The 14,834-nt window shown below is 37.0% G+C and overlaps 1 protein-coding gene across 1 annotated transcript in view; it reads left to right on the top strand.

Moving 5' to 3' along the window:
* MTPN (myotrophin) overlaps positions 1 to 14,450 on the top strand; it is a 42,403-nt gene extending 27,953 nt beyond the window's left edge. Inside the window, exon 4 of the mRNA XM_049821968.1 lies at positions 11,146 to 14,450. Within this exon, the coding sequence (XP_049677925.1) occupies positions 11,146 to 11,232 (87 nt within the window). The 3' untranslated portion in view covers positions 11,233 to 14,450. The remainder of the gene's footprint in view (positions 1 to 11,145) is intronic.
* Positions 14,451 to 14,834: the final 384 nt, after the last annotated feature.

The raw sequence follows: 14,834 nt of genomic DNA, 5'->3' as shown, positions 1-14,834 counted from the left end.
AGAGGTTGTTCTTTCTCTTAATATAGTTATCTTATGACCCTTGTTTGAACATCTGTGGTCACAACTTGTTTGTAACATAGTCTGATTTCATATGTTCTTTGATAGCAGATACCTGGGAGATCAGGTAGTTCAACCCTTATTGAAAGTTCTAAAAATTACTGACTGTAACTTTGACTGTTTAATGTTCTTCCCAGTTACTTTCGGAGTGGGGTGTATTTTATTGTTACTCCAATTGCAGGACAAATATTGAATGTCTGATGTTAGTGTATGTAAATAGTGGAACTGCAGATGCAAATGATGGACCAATATATTTAAGATTTTTCTTCAAAGCTGTTCTTTGTTGCTTTTGTAAATACTACACTTCTACTTACCTGTAAGAAGCTTCATTATTTTACATGTACCTCGTTTCAGCTGCCTTCATTTACCCTGTTAGTTGATCCCTTGCAAGTGTGGCCTCTGTCATAGAACATCACTTAAGCTGTTGGACTAGAAGTCAATAACCTCCTTAACATATTTTTAAAAAGGAAAACAAAAATAATGAATTTTTTTCGTACTTTCACAAGTTTTCAGAACCGATGAACAGTGACGCACATCTCCTTAGCCTGTTTGCGTACAGGAAATACAAAAACATTGGCAGTTTGATCAAGTTAAAATTATGTAATGAATAAAAGATTTTTCCTCCTCACCTGCTAAGGTAGATTTAATATAAATGATTCTATGTTGGATACAGTTGTTGATTTGGAAGTTGAATTGTTTTAAGCTAGTGTTCTGTACTGCCTTCTACAGTATATGAATTGTGGGGATGTTTGTATATCTTCCATGTGAGCCTGTTGAGCTATTGAGAGGAGGGGTATTCAAACAAGTGTTTCAGACATTAATCAGACATAAAATGCAAAAAAAATACCTTAAAGTACCAAATATGAAAAAGTTTAGCTTAGTCAAGGTGACCTCTAGGATTTTTGTAAACTTTCTGTTACTGCAGAAGAATTACTCAGCTGGAAGTAAGCCAGTTATTCTTTCATGTGATGTGACTGCAGAGCATTCTTTAAACAATCTTCCACTGAAAGCAGTAAAAGCATTAATAGTATTTGGGCATAATTCACTTTCAGAGGATAATAAATACATATAAATAGTAGAGACACTGAATCGAGATTCTAAGCTCTTAAACTGACTAGAATGATTAGAGTGCCCACACGATCTTAATCTGAAGTAGCCTGGGCTGCTGCAAACTTGTGCTTTCTGATGTTGATATTGGCGATCATGCAGTTGCAAAGCGGGACACAGCCAAGCTTATTCTAAGTTCACATTAGAAATGGTTTACACTCACAAGAACTTAACTTGAAAAGTACTGGGGGAACTATGCTGGCTCTTAATCAGTTCAGTCTTTATAAAAGTTTTTGATGTACATGTCACATGACTAACAGAATTCTCTGTAAAGGATACTAATAGTTAAAGCCATTACACCAACTGTTGTCCCTTAAAAAGCAGCAATAGCAGTTTGTTTTATGGAATTTCAACTAACTTTCAACAAGGCTTTCCTATGATAAAGCACAGTTGTTACTCTTATTCCTCAGCAAGGAGTGTTTTGGGGTTCTTCGCTAACTAATGCTTATCACACATGGAACTTGCATGCTGTGAGGATGCTGTGTCTAAAACAGAAATTACTTTTTGGAATAGTGAAGCCTGGTGGTTTATCTGGGAATCACTGGCAGCCCATATACAGCTGAACTGATAGAATCATAGAATCATTTAGGTTGGAAAAGATCCTTAAGATCATTGAGTCCAACTGTAAACCTAACGCTGCCAAGTCCACCACTAAACCATGTCCCTAAGTGCCACGTCTACACGTCTTTTAAATGCCTCTGGGGGATGGTGACTCAACCACTTCCCTGGGCAGCCTGTTCCTGTGCTTGACAACCCTTTCAGTGAAGAAATTTTTCTTAATATCCAATCTAAACCTCCCCTGGCACAACTTGAGGCCTCTTCCTCTTGTTCTATCACTTCTTACCTTGGGAAAGACTGACACCCACCTCGCTACAACCTCCTTTCAGGTAGTTGTAGAGAGCGATAAGGTCTCCCCTCAGCCTTCTTTTCTCCAGACCAATCACAGTTGCCTCAGCTGCTTCTCATAGTACTTGTGCTCTAGACCCTTTATCAGCTTCATTGCCCTTCTTTGGTTGTGCTCCAGTGCCTGTGATGGCTTTACACAGATCTGCATTTGAAATGTGCTGGAATATTTAAGGTTATAAAAAGAAAGAGTTGAGGCTTAGAATTTTTTAGGCGTGTAGTTATGATATCTGGGCTACAAAGCTTTTAATAATCCATTGAAATCTGGCTGAGGCACTGGATGTGATGTGTCAAACTTTGTCCTTCGTATACATTGCCTTTTTACTGCTAAGTTGGAGGAAATTTTCCAAGGTTAGCATACGGTGCTAGGATGACTTGAAAATAGTTCTAATTCTGTTCCCCATCACCCTTTTCAGCAGAAGAGTTCAGAATGGACACTGTAAAGACAAGCTAAAAAATAGCTCTTTCATTGGTCTGGCAATAGGATGCTCCTTTTTTCCTCAGAAGCTCAGTTATTAATTATAAATCTGATGGACCCATTTGCATTTTTCTTATATTAAAGCAAGAACTGTCATGCCAATTATATGCATTTATTGGACATGCAGGTGACACTATTTTCCTTTTTTATGGAAAACTTAACTGTTAAACTATATTTGGAGTGACTACAGGAAGAACAAAACTAAAGATGTTGCTCTTAGACCTAAACTACTAGCTCTTTGTCCTTTTGATGTCTTCTCAGAAGCAGTACAAAGCCAATTCCAACTTTCAAGTAGTGTTCCCAGCCATTCTTGTAACAGCCCAAACCAGCTAACCAGTTCTTTTTCACTGGGGTTAGCAATGTGTCAGAATCAAATGGTATAAGAGCTGAGGAAGGAAAGTTCCTCTGAGAACTGCCCACATGTGAAGTTTTGCATGAAGGCAGTGGAGGGAGAGATGTTTCAAATTCTCAAGAGCTCCCTGAAGCACCGGTCTGGTTTGACAGTACCACAGCAGGGTGATAACTTGGACGAGTCCTCTGTCTCAAAAGCAGAACTTTTTTCTACAGTATTTGTAGGAATATGTTGAGGAAAATTGTAGATAAATCAGGTTGGACTACATCTAACATGCAGGTTAAATAATTTTTAAAAAGTCTGGAAGGGACCCCAAGAGGTTATCTTCAAGTCATTTTTAAGAATGCCACTGTTGTAGTAGATGACTGACTGGCTTGTTCTCAAAGGCTTTTCATCAGCCAACTTCAGTGTCTGCCATTCCTTAATATATTCAACTTTCCATCATGTTGGTGTTCAAGTCTCTGAAATAGAACTGTACATTGTTTGTCAAGTCATAGTATCACCACTGTTATGGAAGCATTACCTGTGGCTAGGATTAGTCAGCTTCTGAATAAAATTACTGTGGCCAGGAGAATTGTGTTGGCTTGCATACCATATATCTAAATCTTGTGGCTCTCAGGGGCTTGAAGGTATGTAAAATTATATAAATAAGCTCCTTTCTGAAAATCCAGAAGATCTTGCTAGCAACCTTAACTCTTAACTTGCTTAACTTTGTTTTGGGCATTCATAATTGTAGTAGGGAGATATAATTTAATATGCTGCTTTCTCATGAAACAAGGTGGAAAAGTGTGCTATGTGATCTATAAATGGCTCCTTCCTTGGGCAATTTGAAATATTCTAGTGTTAAAGCAGTTTTTAAGGCTGTAGTTTGACAAAACAAAACATACAATGGTATAAGGAGTCTCTACGCTATCACCAGTCCCTAAGATGGATTTTGTATGGCAGCATTTGGAAATGGGTGAGAAACCTAGGAAGACTTTACAAAACCCAACATCATCAGTAGCCTTGTCAGGATTGATAAGGGTCTGTGGAGATGGGGGGGTGACCCAATTAAGCAGGCATTGCCATTGGATGCTTTCTAACATACAGCCAGATACTTGAGTTGTTTTCAGGCTTTTAATTTGTGGTGTTCTGCAGCGGTTTTAATCATGTGAGAGTTAAGGAGTGCTTGTATGCAGTCTTTCTTGCCGTACTGTGCCTTCAGTGTATGAGACGAGCATGCTGTCTACCAACATTAGGCTGCAGTCCCATGTTACAGCTAAGCTGATGCAAAACTTAGTTGCCTGCAGAACAGGTGATTCTGTTTAGTGTTTTAATATGCCTACCTGCATATTCCTACTGCTTCCTTGCAATAGGACTGGCATTTACCTTGTTCATTTGTCCCTGTTGCAAATTAATTTCTGTAGTTAGTTTCCTGCCAATTGAGGCTTCTAAGTTAAAGTTTTGTTGTGGATGTAGTTCCTTGTGTTAGTTTATGTAATTGGAGAAACACTGGTGATAAATCAAGAGACAGAGCTGAGGTACCTTCAGTTTCACTTCAGCTGCTGCCTTGGGAATTTTTTCAGTGCTTTTGCAGTGTGACCTACCTGTTCGAGGGTAGTCACCCAGGTTTGATTACAGTTTTTGGAGATGTACAATAGAACCCAGTTTCTCTGTTCTACTGCTCACCTTGTCTCTGTGTTGTTCCTTTGTAAATGGCAGGTGGTATTTGCTTGTTGCCATGTACTAAATGATTGCTCGGGTGTCTTTGTGGCGCTGTTTTTGTAGGGACAGATGAATTTCAGGTAAAATTTGAGAATGACATATGGAATAGATGGGAGGGATGAAGCTGGAGTCCCTTCAACCAGCCCTGTAGTGTCCTGTATACCCACAGTTACCTTGTACTATTAGTTGCAAAGGCAAGAGTGGTCTCTCTCTCTTCCCCCCTCCCCACCCCCCCCCACCCCCCCATGTTTATTCTTGAAGAACTATGGGGAAAATATTTTTACAAGCCTATTTGTCATCATCATTTTGAAAGCCTGGTTCTATTTTTATTAGTTTTGATAAGCTAAAGAAACACCAGCTATTGCCATTTGACAGCAGTTACCTATGATATTGTCATATCTGAAGAATTAATGCATCCTTAAAACTTCTTTTCTACGAAAAAAAACGATCAAGGTTAAAGGTTATCTAGCCCTTGTGTAACTTTTGCCACAGCTGTATTCCTTTTTTTTGTTTGTTTCCATGCAAGTCTGTATTCCTTAGCTGTGCAGTCTAAGATCTGTGGAAATCTAAATTTGGCTAGGAGTTTATGTTGGGAGGCCTCTGTTTGGAAGTACCTGATCACAGGAAATCATGTTGTTTGGATGCATGGTTTCATTGCCTGGGAAATCAATTTGTAATTAAATATATGCATTTTCTAAGAAAAGAAAGCTTCTCATTGCTTCATTTTAGCAATGAAAATCAAAATATTAAAAATCGTTATGAAGAAATGGGCTGGGCAAAATCTGAATACCCATTTGGGTTAATAACAATGGTTTTGACCTTTGTGTGGAAAGTGACGTTCAGCTATAATTGTAGGTGGGATGAGACTTTGAGGCAGCAAGAAGTGAAGTGAAATAGATGCTTGAAGAAGGAGCTGTAGTTGCATGTGGAGTGAGAAAGGGGTTCACTGTTAGACTTATGAAAGTCTAGAATATTATGCTCACCGAAAGAGTATATACCATGCCGGTACCTCTCTTGTGCAGTTTCAGGGAACTGGAACTTACTACTTCTGGATAAGTTTAGATTTCATAGTTCTTACTTCCTGCCTCTTCCCTCCCACTATCCCCCTAAGAATGCATTAAATTCTGTCTTGAGTCAACCATGGTTCCAAATTATGACATAGTTAACATTTTCTAAACTATCTGGTGATCCTGTAGCATTTGGCTACATATTAAAACTGGAGTGATATGAAAACTGCAGGAGAACTCCTTCCTTAATCTTGTTTGTGTTATAACACTTACTTTAGCTTTTCAAACTGCTGCCTCTGGAGAGGTATTAAGAGCTCCCTAAACCAAGTGATTTAGCTCCAAGTTTCTTCTTGGAATCCCTGCAAGCATTTAAAATGTGATTTTTCTGTGAAAGGCAGGTAAATCCCGTAACATTTGGTTTGACCTTGGAAAGTACATTCATAAAAAATGGTGAATTAAGTACTGTGAAGAGGAATAATTTGATGGAATTTCCTGGTGGGTTTTACAGGAAGTATTTTAAATGTGATTTTAATATTCATTAGTGGTTGCAGCCAAGTACTCCATCAGGTTTAAGCAGTAATTTTGCAGCTTCAGAAAACTAGCAGCTCTATAATGCTGCTTTTACTTTTTGGTAGATCCTTTGTTCAGTATTGAAGTTGTTGACAATGTTTTAGGTTTTAGGGGTTTTTCCCAAGTTCACCTATTTTAATGGTTGCATGAATTTAACCCCCAATATTTTATTTGTTTGGTTTTTTCTATTCATGAAGCATAGCAAAAAATACTTTGTTGAATTATGGTTTTATGATTAAGGTACTCTGAACTGTAGCTTCACATATTACCATAATTTGTGTTGGTATTCAAGTTCAGACATTTCTTCCAATATGAAAAAACCAGATATAACCAACATACTGTTATTTTGTATAAATAAAACAACTTGCATTGTTTTAAACAGTGTGAAGTAGTTATATGATTTGATCTCCTAACCACAGTTCACATATAGGATTACTGATAAACTCCTAACATAATTTAAAAGTAGATATATTATGCTTTTCCAAAGGTAGTTTCTCAAAAGGGCCTTTGTTACACACTTCTGAAGTTAGCCTTTCAGTGAGGTCTTCCTGATGCCTTGTTCAGATGTTTTAACTTTGGATTCGGCAATGCTCAGTTTGATTTATTGCACTATAAGAAACTTAGATGTAGTTTGAAAACTTAAAAAGTTGAGATTACAAATTATTGTTTTCAAGCACTGCTGTTGTGCTAATCATAGTGATCAGCCATAATCAATTACTGTCATGATTTTGACAGATTGGATTCATTAACTGGTTTTCACTGTAGCATGGCTGTGGTCATCTCTGATACTTCAGGCCTGCCCAATATGAACCAAAACATTGATAATGTAGTAATTTAATCTTAAAGATCAAAACCAGAGTTTTTGTTGACATGTTTAAAATGTTCAAATAGAGTCAATCCTTCCAAACCTGTGGCGATTAAAGCTCCAGTGTTGGTCTGAAATTGCCAATTTGTTATAAAACTGTAAAACATACTGAAGTGGGGAAAAAAATCAAAATGTGAAGTTTCATACTTGCAACTTTTCTGTACGTTAGAAAAGATTGTACCTTCCGTTTGGGCGCAAGATTTTAATGTTTAGATTAACAAACAGCTGCTATATGTATGCTAGATCAGCCTCCAAAAAAGCTTAATTAACCTACTATTACCAGTAGGTAATAATAAAATACCATATTAATTCTCAAAAATTGAAAGACTCCAAGTACTGAAATACACAGTGGGTGAAGATGGTTTTTACTGCCCTCCACAAGGGATGGATGAATTTACTAAAGTAGAATGAGTTAAATCTTAAGGTGTTATGGCTACCAGAAGTAGTGTAAACACTCTAGGTCAGAGTTGAAAAATGTTTTTCTAACAAATGCTTTTTTTGGTCAGGCTAGAGATCAAAATACTATATCCTTAAAACATATGTTTTGAAGAATTCATTTTGCCTATTTCTACAAAACTGTTGTTTTTTATAATCCTTCCTTTTTAAACTATCAAACCTTACTTATACAGTATATAGCCTAGAAATAGTTTGGGGAATTCTTAGTATTGTAACATGATATTCCACACATTTTTATAATGGACAATCAAACCATTCTGAGTGATTCTAATGGAGGATGACATTTATTTGAAAGATGCGACAAATCTCATCCGTTTGTTCAGTTTTGAAAATAGTTCTGCTTTCTGCAAATATCTAATGCAATTTGATTTCTGCTGTCTACTAAAAATATGTTATAAGAAATATCCTATTGAGTTAGACAATTCAGCACCCTTTTTTTCTCCTCTGACAGTGGCAAAAGGGATGCCATTTGGGAAGAGTCGTATGACCCCTTCTGCTCACTTATTCCCCTCATTCATAGTTGTTGTAGTGAGGGTTTTAGACGTACACACGTCTTGGCCTTTAAGAAGTGTTTATAGATTTGTTGTCCGTGAATTCATCAATATTCTTTTTGAACAAGCTGACATCTGCCTCTAACTTCATCGGCAACTCGTTCTGGAAGTTTGCTGCTTGCTGTGTAAGCCAGTCTTCTACCAGCTTCATTATGTGCCCCTAATTCTGGTTTCACAGTGTTTGGTGACAGCTCTACATTGCCTTTATCTTCTACCTTCATGGCTTGTTTTTTTTCTGAACTGCGATTGTACCCTAGTAGCTATTGTGCTGCCTTCAGAGCATGTTTTAACACCTGTGCTTTGCCCAGTGGCTTAAGAGGGCACATGTTCTTGTTTGTTATTACCCTGCCAAAGAAAGAGAGTTTATAAATATATGTGTGTATTTTGAGAAAAGAACATAATGCAAACATAAAATGTTAATAGCTTTTTACTTTGGGGAAGTAGAGAATACTGTGGAATCATTGTACTTTTATGAAGTTTTCATTAAACTTGCTTCCAGGCCCTGTTATCTTGACTTGAACTTTATTATTTCCTTCTTGTTCTATTGAATGCAGGCAGGAATCTTTCTGCCTAGCTAAGAGGCCCTTCTCCTCATTTATTAACACTGAGTTTATTAAACGGTGTCCTGCTTAGGTAGTCATGACCCTCTTATCCTACATTCAGTAAAGCTGTGTTAGAAACTCAGATCTTGCGTATCTGTAACTTTCTGAAGTACAAATGTGCGTGAGGGTGGAAAGCAGTCCTTTGTCTAAAGTAAAAGTTCTCTTTGAAGTTACTTCAGTTAACAGTTATATCTTTTATACCCTAAATGCTGATACATTGGTGGAGAGTTTTATAAGTTAAGGTTCTTTAAACTCTGATTTCAAGATGAATACTGGCAAGTCAGTTACTGCATAGTTCCATTTTTCTTCAAGTCTAGGTTCCTTCAGGTTTTCTGAGTTTAACATCAAATAACAGCTTTGAAGCCCTTTTGATTTCCACATGGATTCTAATCTGAAAGTGCTATCTAAACAGTAGAAATAATCAACACCTGCAAAAGAAGCCAGTGCTATTTTCATGTTGCCTTTCTTCTCCCAGGAGAACTAAGATTGTAACTGTCGAATACCTGTTAAATCTCTCAGGTTTTTTTAGGGGAAAAATAAATGTTTCACAAGCAATGGGTTTCAGCGTCTTCAGCCTAAGCGTGTGTTTGCAATGACCTTGCACTTCTTGGGAACAGACCAATTCAGCTCATGTTCATACCTAACAGAACAGTGATACTGCAGCATACAGCATACTGTTTGGGCCAAGGATGTTACTCCGTGACAGGAGAGAGGTGAATGTTATGATTGCTCCTGTCACTGGAGTGAATTCATTGCATATGCACAAAATGTATGCCTGTGTTCTGCTACCTGAAAGGTACTAGAGAAAATAAGCTGCCTGGAAGGGCTTGCTGCAATTATAAGTACTCCTCTCTGAATTCTTTACTGGAGTTCTCAAGACGATTTTATTTTCCCAGGCTCTTTCTCTGATTAGCAGCAGACCATCTCCCTGCCCCATAGCTTATTGCCACCAAACAAAACGGTCTGATCAGCTCATGTCTTGCACTGAGGGTCCCTAGGGGCTGCACAGAGGATGAACAGCTCCAACAAGATCAGTTTGGCCAGTGGACCACAAGATGGGCACTGCTGCCTTGGAAACCACTGTAAAACCATCTGTTTAGAATGGCAGATTGAATATTTACACGTAAAGAGAGCAGAGGTTTCAAAGAGGGAAATACTCTATGTTGTGAAAAGTGGTATTGGCAGCAAATCATAGTAATGTGAGATCCAGTTTATTAGATTGTTAGAAATAGTTATAATGGGAAGTTTAGTGGGCTGAGAGTTGTTTTGGGAACAGACATGGTATTATGTATGGAAGCTTAGTGGTGTTTTATGTGTATAATCTTTTATCAGTAAAGAAGTTGTGGAAATTCTAGCTTCATTATGTTCTTAGAAAACTATTGTATGTCCTTAATAGTAATTATTAATCTGTGCACTTCCTTCCTTGTAATTGAGAAGAGATTTGTACTTAATCTACAGAGAGTTTATACATAAACTAAAGACAAACCTCTGCAGAACATGCTCTTGACAAAGTGTGTCTGTACCCATAGTGTTTTCCCTATCATTTGATGGAGCAAATACACATTTTTAAAGTGAGACTTGCATATCTTCTCAAGAAGAGTTATTCTGGAATCTAATCTTATTTTCAAGAAACATGTCTATCACTGTAGTCAGTCCTGTGTTCTCTAATAACTTTTATCCCTTTACCCTATTTATAATTTAGTCTGAGTTTTCCCTTTTATGTATATGACTACGCAGTGCTTAAAGCAAACATGACTAGTTAATCACTCTTTGCTTCTCTTCTGCTCTCCTTCCATAATTCTGGCACTGACACGGTGTTTGTGCTTACTATTCTGCAGTTTGTCTAGTTGGTGCATTTCTGTTATCCTCTATCCTCCTGTTGCCTCCCTTTTCTGCTTTGTTGCCTTTTAGGTGTAAACAAACTTGATTAGTTTTGGACTTGGAATGATTTTGTGGTGGGTTTTTCTTCTATGTAGCAATTGGGATTTTTTCAAACTGGGAGAGAAGCACAATCCTAGATGGATGTAGTCTTTTATGATATAGAAAGAAAATAGTATGATTTGTTAGTAAGTTCTTCCAGACATTACCTAATTTAGCATGTGAAAAAGCTTGTTGCACCATAGATTTCATAGAAGTGTGTAACACTGAATTCTTGCTTTCATAAGAGTAGTTGCTGGAAACTAAGAAGAAAAAATTCCTTCTGTTTCTATCTAAGATTAATTGATAATTTGATGATCTTGCAGCTTGCTGTGTGACAAGTTATGTGACTTTTTTTTCTAGTTCTAAAGTATAAAGTTTGAAACTTAGATCAGCTACGTGCCTAATAGTTTTGTACATAAATCTTGCCTGTTCAGTTTCTAAATGAAAACAATGCACTGTACTAAAGTTGTATGTAATCAATGTAATTATCCAACATAAGTAACTGTTGTGACATATTTAATACTAATACAGCCTGGCTTTATGAATTGACAGTCCTTCTCAATGTCTTTACAGGGTGCTGATAAGACTGTGAAAGGCCCAGATGGACTAACTGCCTTTGAAGCCACTGACAACCAGGCAATCAAAACTCTTCTTCAGTGACGGATGGACTGATATCTTATATGTCTCTCCTGTGGCCTCACACTGCTGCCTGTCTGTCACTCTTTGCATCTTCCAGCTTCTTCAGCTAAATACTTCGGGGGGGAGGGAAATTCTTTATGAATCAGACTAGTTAGGGGCTTGTGTCAAAGATAATCTGGAGAGCGTTGAAAACTATTATGAACAGTCTCCCTCTAGGACTTCTTTTCAGTGCACAATCTCTTCCCATTTCTAGTGAAAATGGAAGAAGGAAGACAGACCATGATCTTGAATTTTTGGCTTGTAAACCTCCTAGGTTAGTACTAAGATTTTTGTTGAAAGATTCCTTTAGATGGAAGTACTGTGCTATGTACCTGAATCTAATTGTGAAGGAGACAATAGTCCAATGCTATTAGTATCTGCCATAATCTGAAGTGTAGTTATGTAGGTGGCTGAGTTGCTTTTCTCTCTTTTCTCTCAGTGGGTAGCTTTATTCTTCTTCTGCCTAAAGCTTACGTTGCAGTTTTGAGGACTTTTGATACTAGTTATTGGAGCTGTTCTTTATCTTGACTAATTGGATATCACACTAATGTTTTTCTGACTCTTGAGTAAACCAGGAAAGATCAGTTGAGGCATGGTGACATTACACTCCAGAATATCTGCCAAGGTACTTTTGGATGCTTGAATTTGAGGTTTTTCTTTCCCATGTTTGTTCTAGTCCAGGACAGACATTTTAAGCAACTGGTTTTGAGAGAGTTCAAAATGTCACTGTAGTTATTTCCAAAAGGATTGTAAGATGGAATTTCTTTACTCACCATGTCAGCATAAAATTTATAGACACACGCAAAAGCTACAGGCTGTTTGGTATGCAAGGATAATCAAGTCAAATGTGGAAAACGAACAGTAATTATTTAGACATTCATATCAGGTGAATATTGTTGCTAAACTCTTCTGGTAAATTTTTAAAATACATGTAAGCTTTCTAAGTTCAGGTGTTAGGACCAGGAAGATGTACAAGTAGAAGTCTTAACTTGCTCTAACTACTGGAGGGGGGGGGGGGGGGAAAGCTTTTAATTGTGCATATCTTTGAATTGGTGTTTCATTGTTGGCTGAATGAACCTCTTAAATTTTGCTAAGGCATGGGACTTATTCTGAAAGTTCCCAGTGCAACCATACCACATTTAACCCTTGACTTTTAGATAAGATTTGCTATACCAGTAAGTGTGACAGTACTATGACAGCCTTGATAATTTGTGCGAAGGAATTTAATGATGATGTAGGGATTCCTGTCACATCTTATGGTCCTCAGGAATGTCTGAGCTTTTGGCTTTCATCTTGAAAATTTTCATTAGACTGCTGGTTCACCCAAAACTGAACAGGTTTTATAACAGAAAAGTGTATACTGCAGACTGTACACCTTCCTCTTTTTTGGAATACAGATTTCAAACTTTCTGATAACATACACAATACAGAAAACAAATGTGTATATATATAATGTCTCATGCTGAATTCTTCCATGAAAGTAGCTGATATTATTTTGGTATCACTGTTGAAATTGAGAGGATATGTAGAAGTAGGCTGGTGACTACCACTCCTATTTAACAGAGACTTAGTTTTACTTGAATCATGTTGCATGTTATGATTGAATGTCTCAGCTATAAAAGGCCTTGCATTTAGACTGTAAAATGAGGGCAGAAACAGATTTACGTGTATACATCCTGTAAGAAAAGCGATAGAGAAAACAATCAACTCTGGCCATAAACTGTACAGTGCAATTACTCTTTGCTTCTTGGAGATGGGTGGCAAGGAAGAACAGAAGGGTTGGAAATCAGTGATAAATCAATTGGTGAGCTGCTGATGAAAGAAGTATGTTTGAACAGTGCTTTTAATGACTATTTAAAGAGAACTCTTTTATCTCTGATCAGTGCTGGATTGTCATGTCATTGTAATAGTGTGAACACAGACTATAGGTTTAACTCTTTATTCAGCTATGAAAGTAACCATCTTTGGCATAAATCTGCCTCCATAGTATGCTATTAAATACTTAGCTATTAAAATACTAGTCTAGAAAACTGCAATCTGTTTTTATGTGGGAAACTTGATTATTCAAGTATTTTGTGTTGATTAGTGTCAAGTTGGCCATAGTTGTGTTTTGGGTTTTTTTTTCCTCTGTATTCTTTCCTGCCCTGCCCCTCAACTCTCATTTAAGTGAGCATTATTGTAGTAAAGAAATATCATCTTTGTACTAACTCTTCTGGTGATTCACCGAGGCAATTTTGCCTCCCTTTTTCTACAATTACGTGGACACCTTATTTTTTCTTACTTCACTTGAGGCGGGGGGTGGGATGGGGTGGGGTGGTGGAACGTAAACAAACTTCAGTGAGACAAGTGTCAATTTGGCTGTAATATATACCCGAGATGCCTTTCGAGATAGTTAAAAGATGGCATTTAATGTTTGGCTCATAAAGAAGAAATACTTTTTTGCTTTTTTTACTACATAAGAGGTGACTGATCATTTTGCCCAGGATTTAAAAAAAAAAAGTCATAATAAAAGCTTAAGCTTTTGTAATTGTCTAGAAACTGGGCTAGTGCATTTGTACCCTTCTTGTTAGCTATACTGTGGAAAAAAATAATGGGTGGCTGCCTCTATCTTTGAGTAGGTCCTAACTAGGTGAAAATACCAAACTGTAACTTATTTTACATTCTGTAAACAGAATTTACATACTTTGTCAGACTGGAATCACATATACTTGGAAATCCACTCTTGTTAAACCTTTTCCTTTTGAAATTTGTGTTGAATAAGTTATAACCTTAAGTATATTTTGGATTTTGTACCTTCTGTTTCTTTTTCTTGAGGGGGAGCAAATGGGAAAAGGAGAATGGTAGTTAAATGGAGCTTTATCCTTGAACACAACATTGAATTATTTGTAGAAGAGGCTGGTAAGAATGGAGTGTCCTAGGCCAAGCAATTGCAGTGTTGCATGCAAAATTTCAAAATGAACTTGTCTTAATTATATTTTGTAAATGGATAAACAATCATCTTTCTACGCAGTGATGGAAGAAAATTAGTGCTCTGTGCATTTTGATATTTGACTTCCTCTTTTCACCATTGTTAACTGTTTTGACACAGTTGGGTTCATCATTATCATGGTTCATAGACATCAGAATGCTAAATGATACTGTATTTTTAAGTTTGTGTTGCAAGAATGAATGGAATAAACTTGAATTGTGCGATATGAGAATGTAGAGTTTTATTTCCCTTTCTACTCCTGTGTTTTATTAATCTCTGGCTACAACTTTTTTTTTTTGCCTTGAAGGCATCTAAGCTCCAGCTCACATGTACAGTGATTGAAATGTTCGGGTACTTAGAAGATTTAAATGTGAAATGGAAGCTGCTTTGAGAACTAAATATATGAAGTTGTTTTTCTGTGTGTGTTTTTTTCTTAATTACATCCATTTAAAAGAGGGTTTGATTAATTCTGTGGTCATCTTCTCTGCATTTCCTGCTTAAATGGTAATGCATAATGTTGAAGGTCTCTTCCTCATGTTAAAGTCTAAGAGACAGTCTGTAGATAGAGGGATGTGCCTCCCCATTACCTGTGAAGACTAAAGTAATTTATTCTCTT

The sequence above is a fragment of the Accipiter gentilis genome, chromosome 18 (assembly GCF_929443795.1).
Source record: "Accipiter gentilis chromosome 18, bAccGen1.1, whole genome shotgun sequence".
Taxonomy (NCBI): Eukaryota; Metazoa; Chordata; class Aves; order Accipitriformes; family Accipitridae; genus Astur; species Astur gentilis.
The sequence above is the reverse complement of the archived record's forward strand: the minus strand, read 5'-3'. Positions and strand labels throughout refer to the sequence as shown.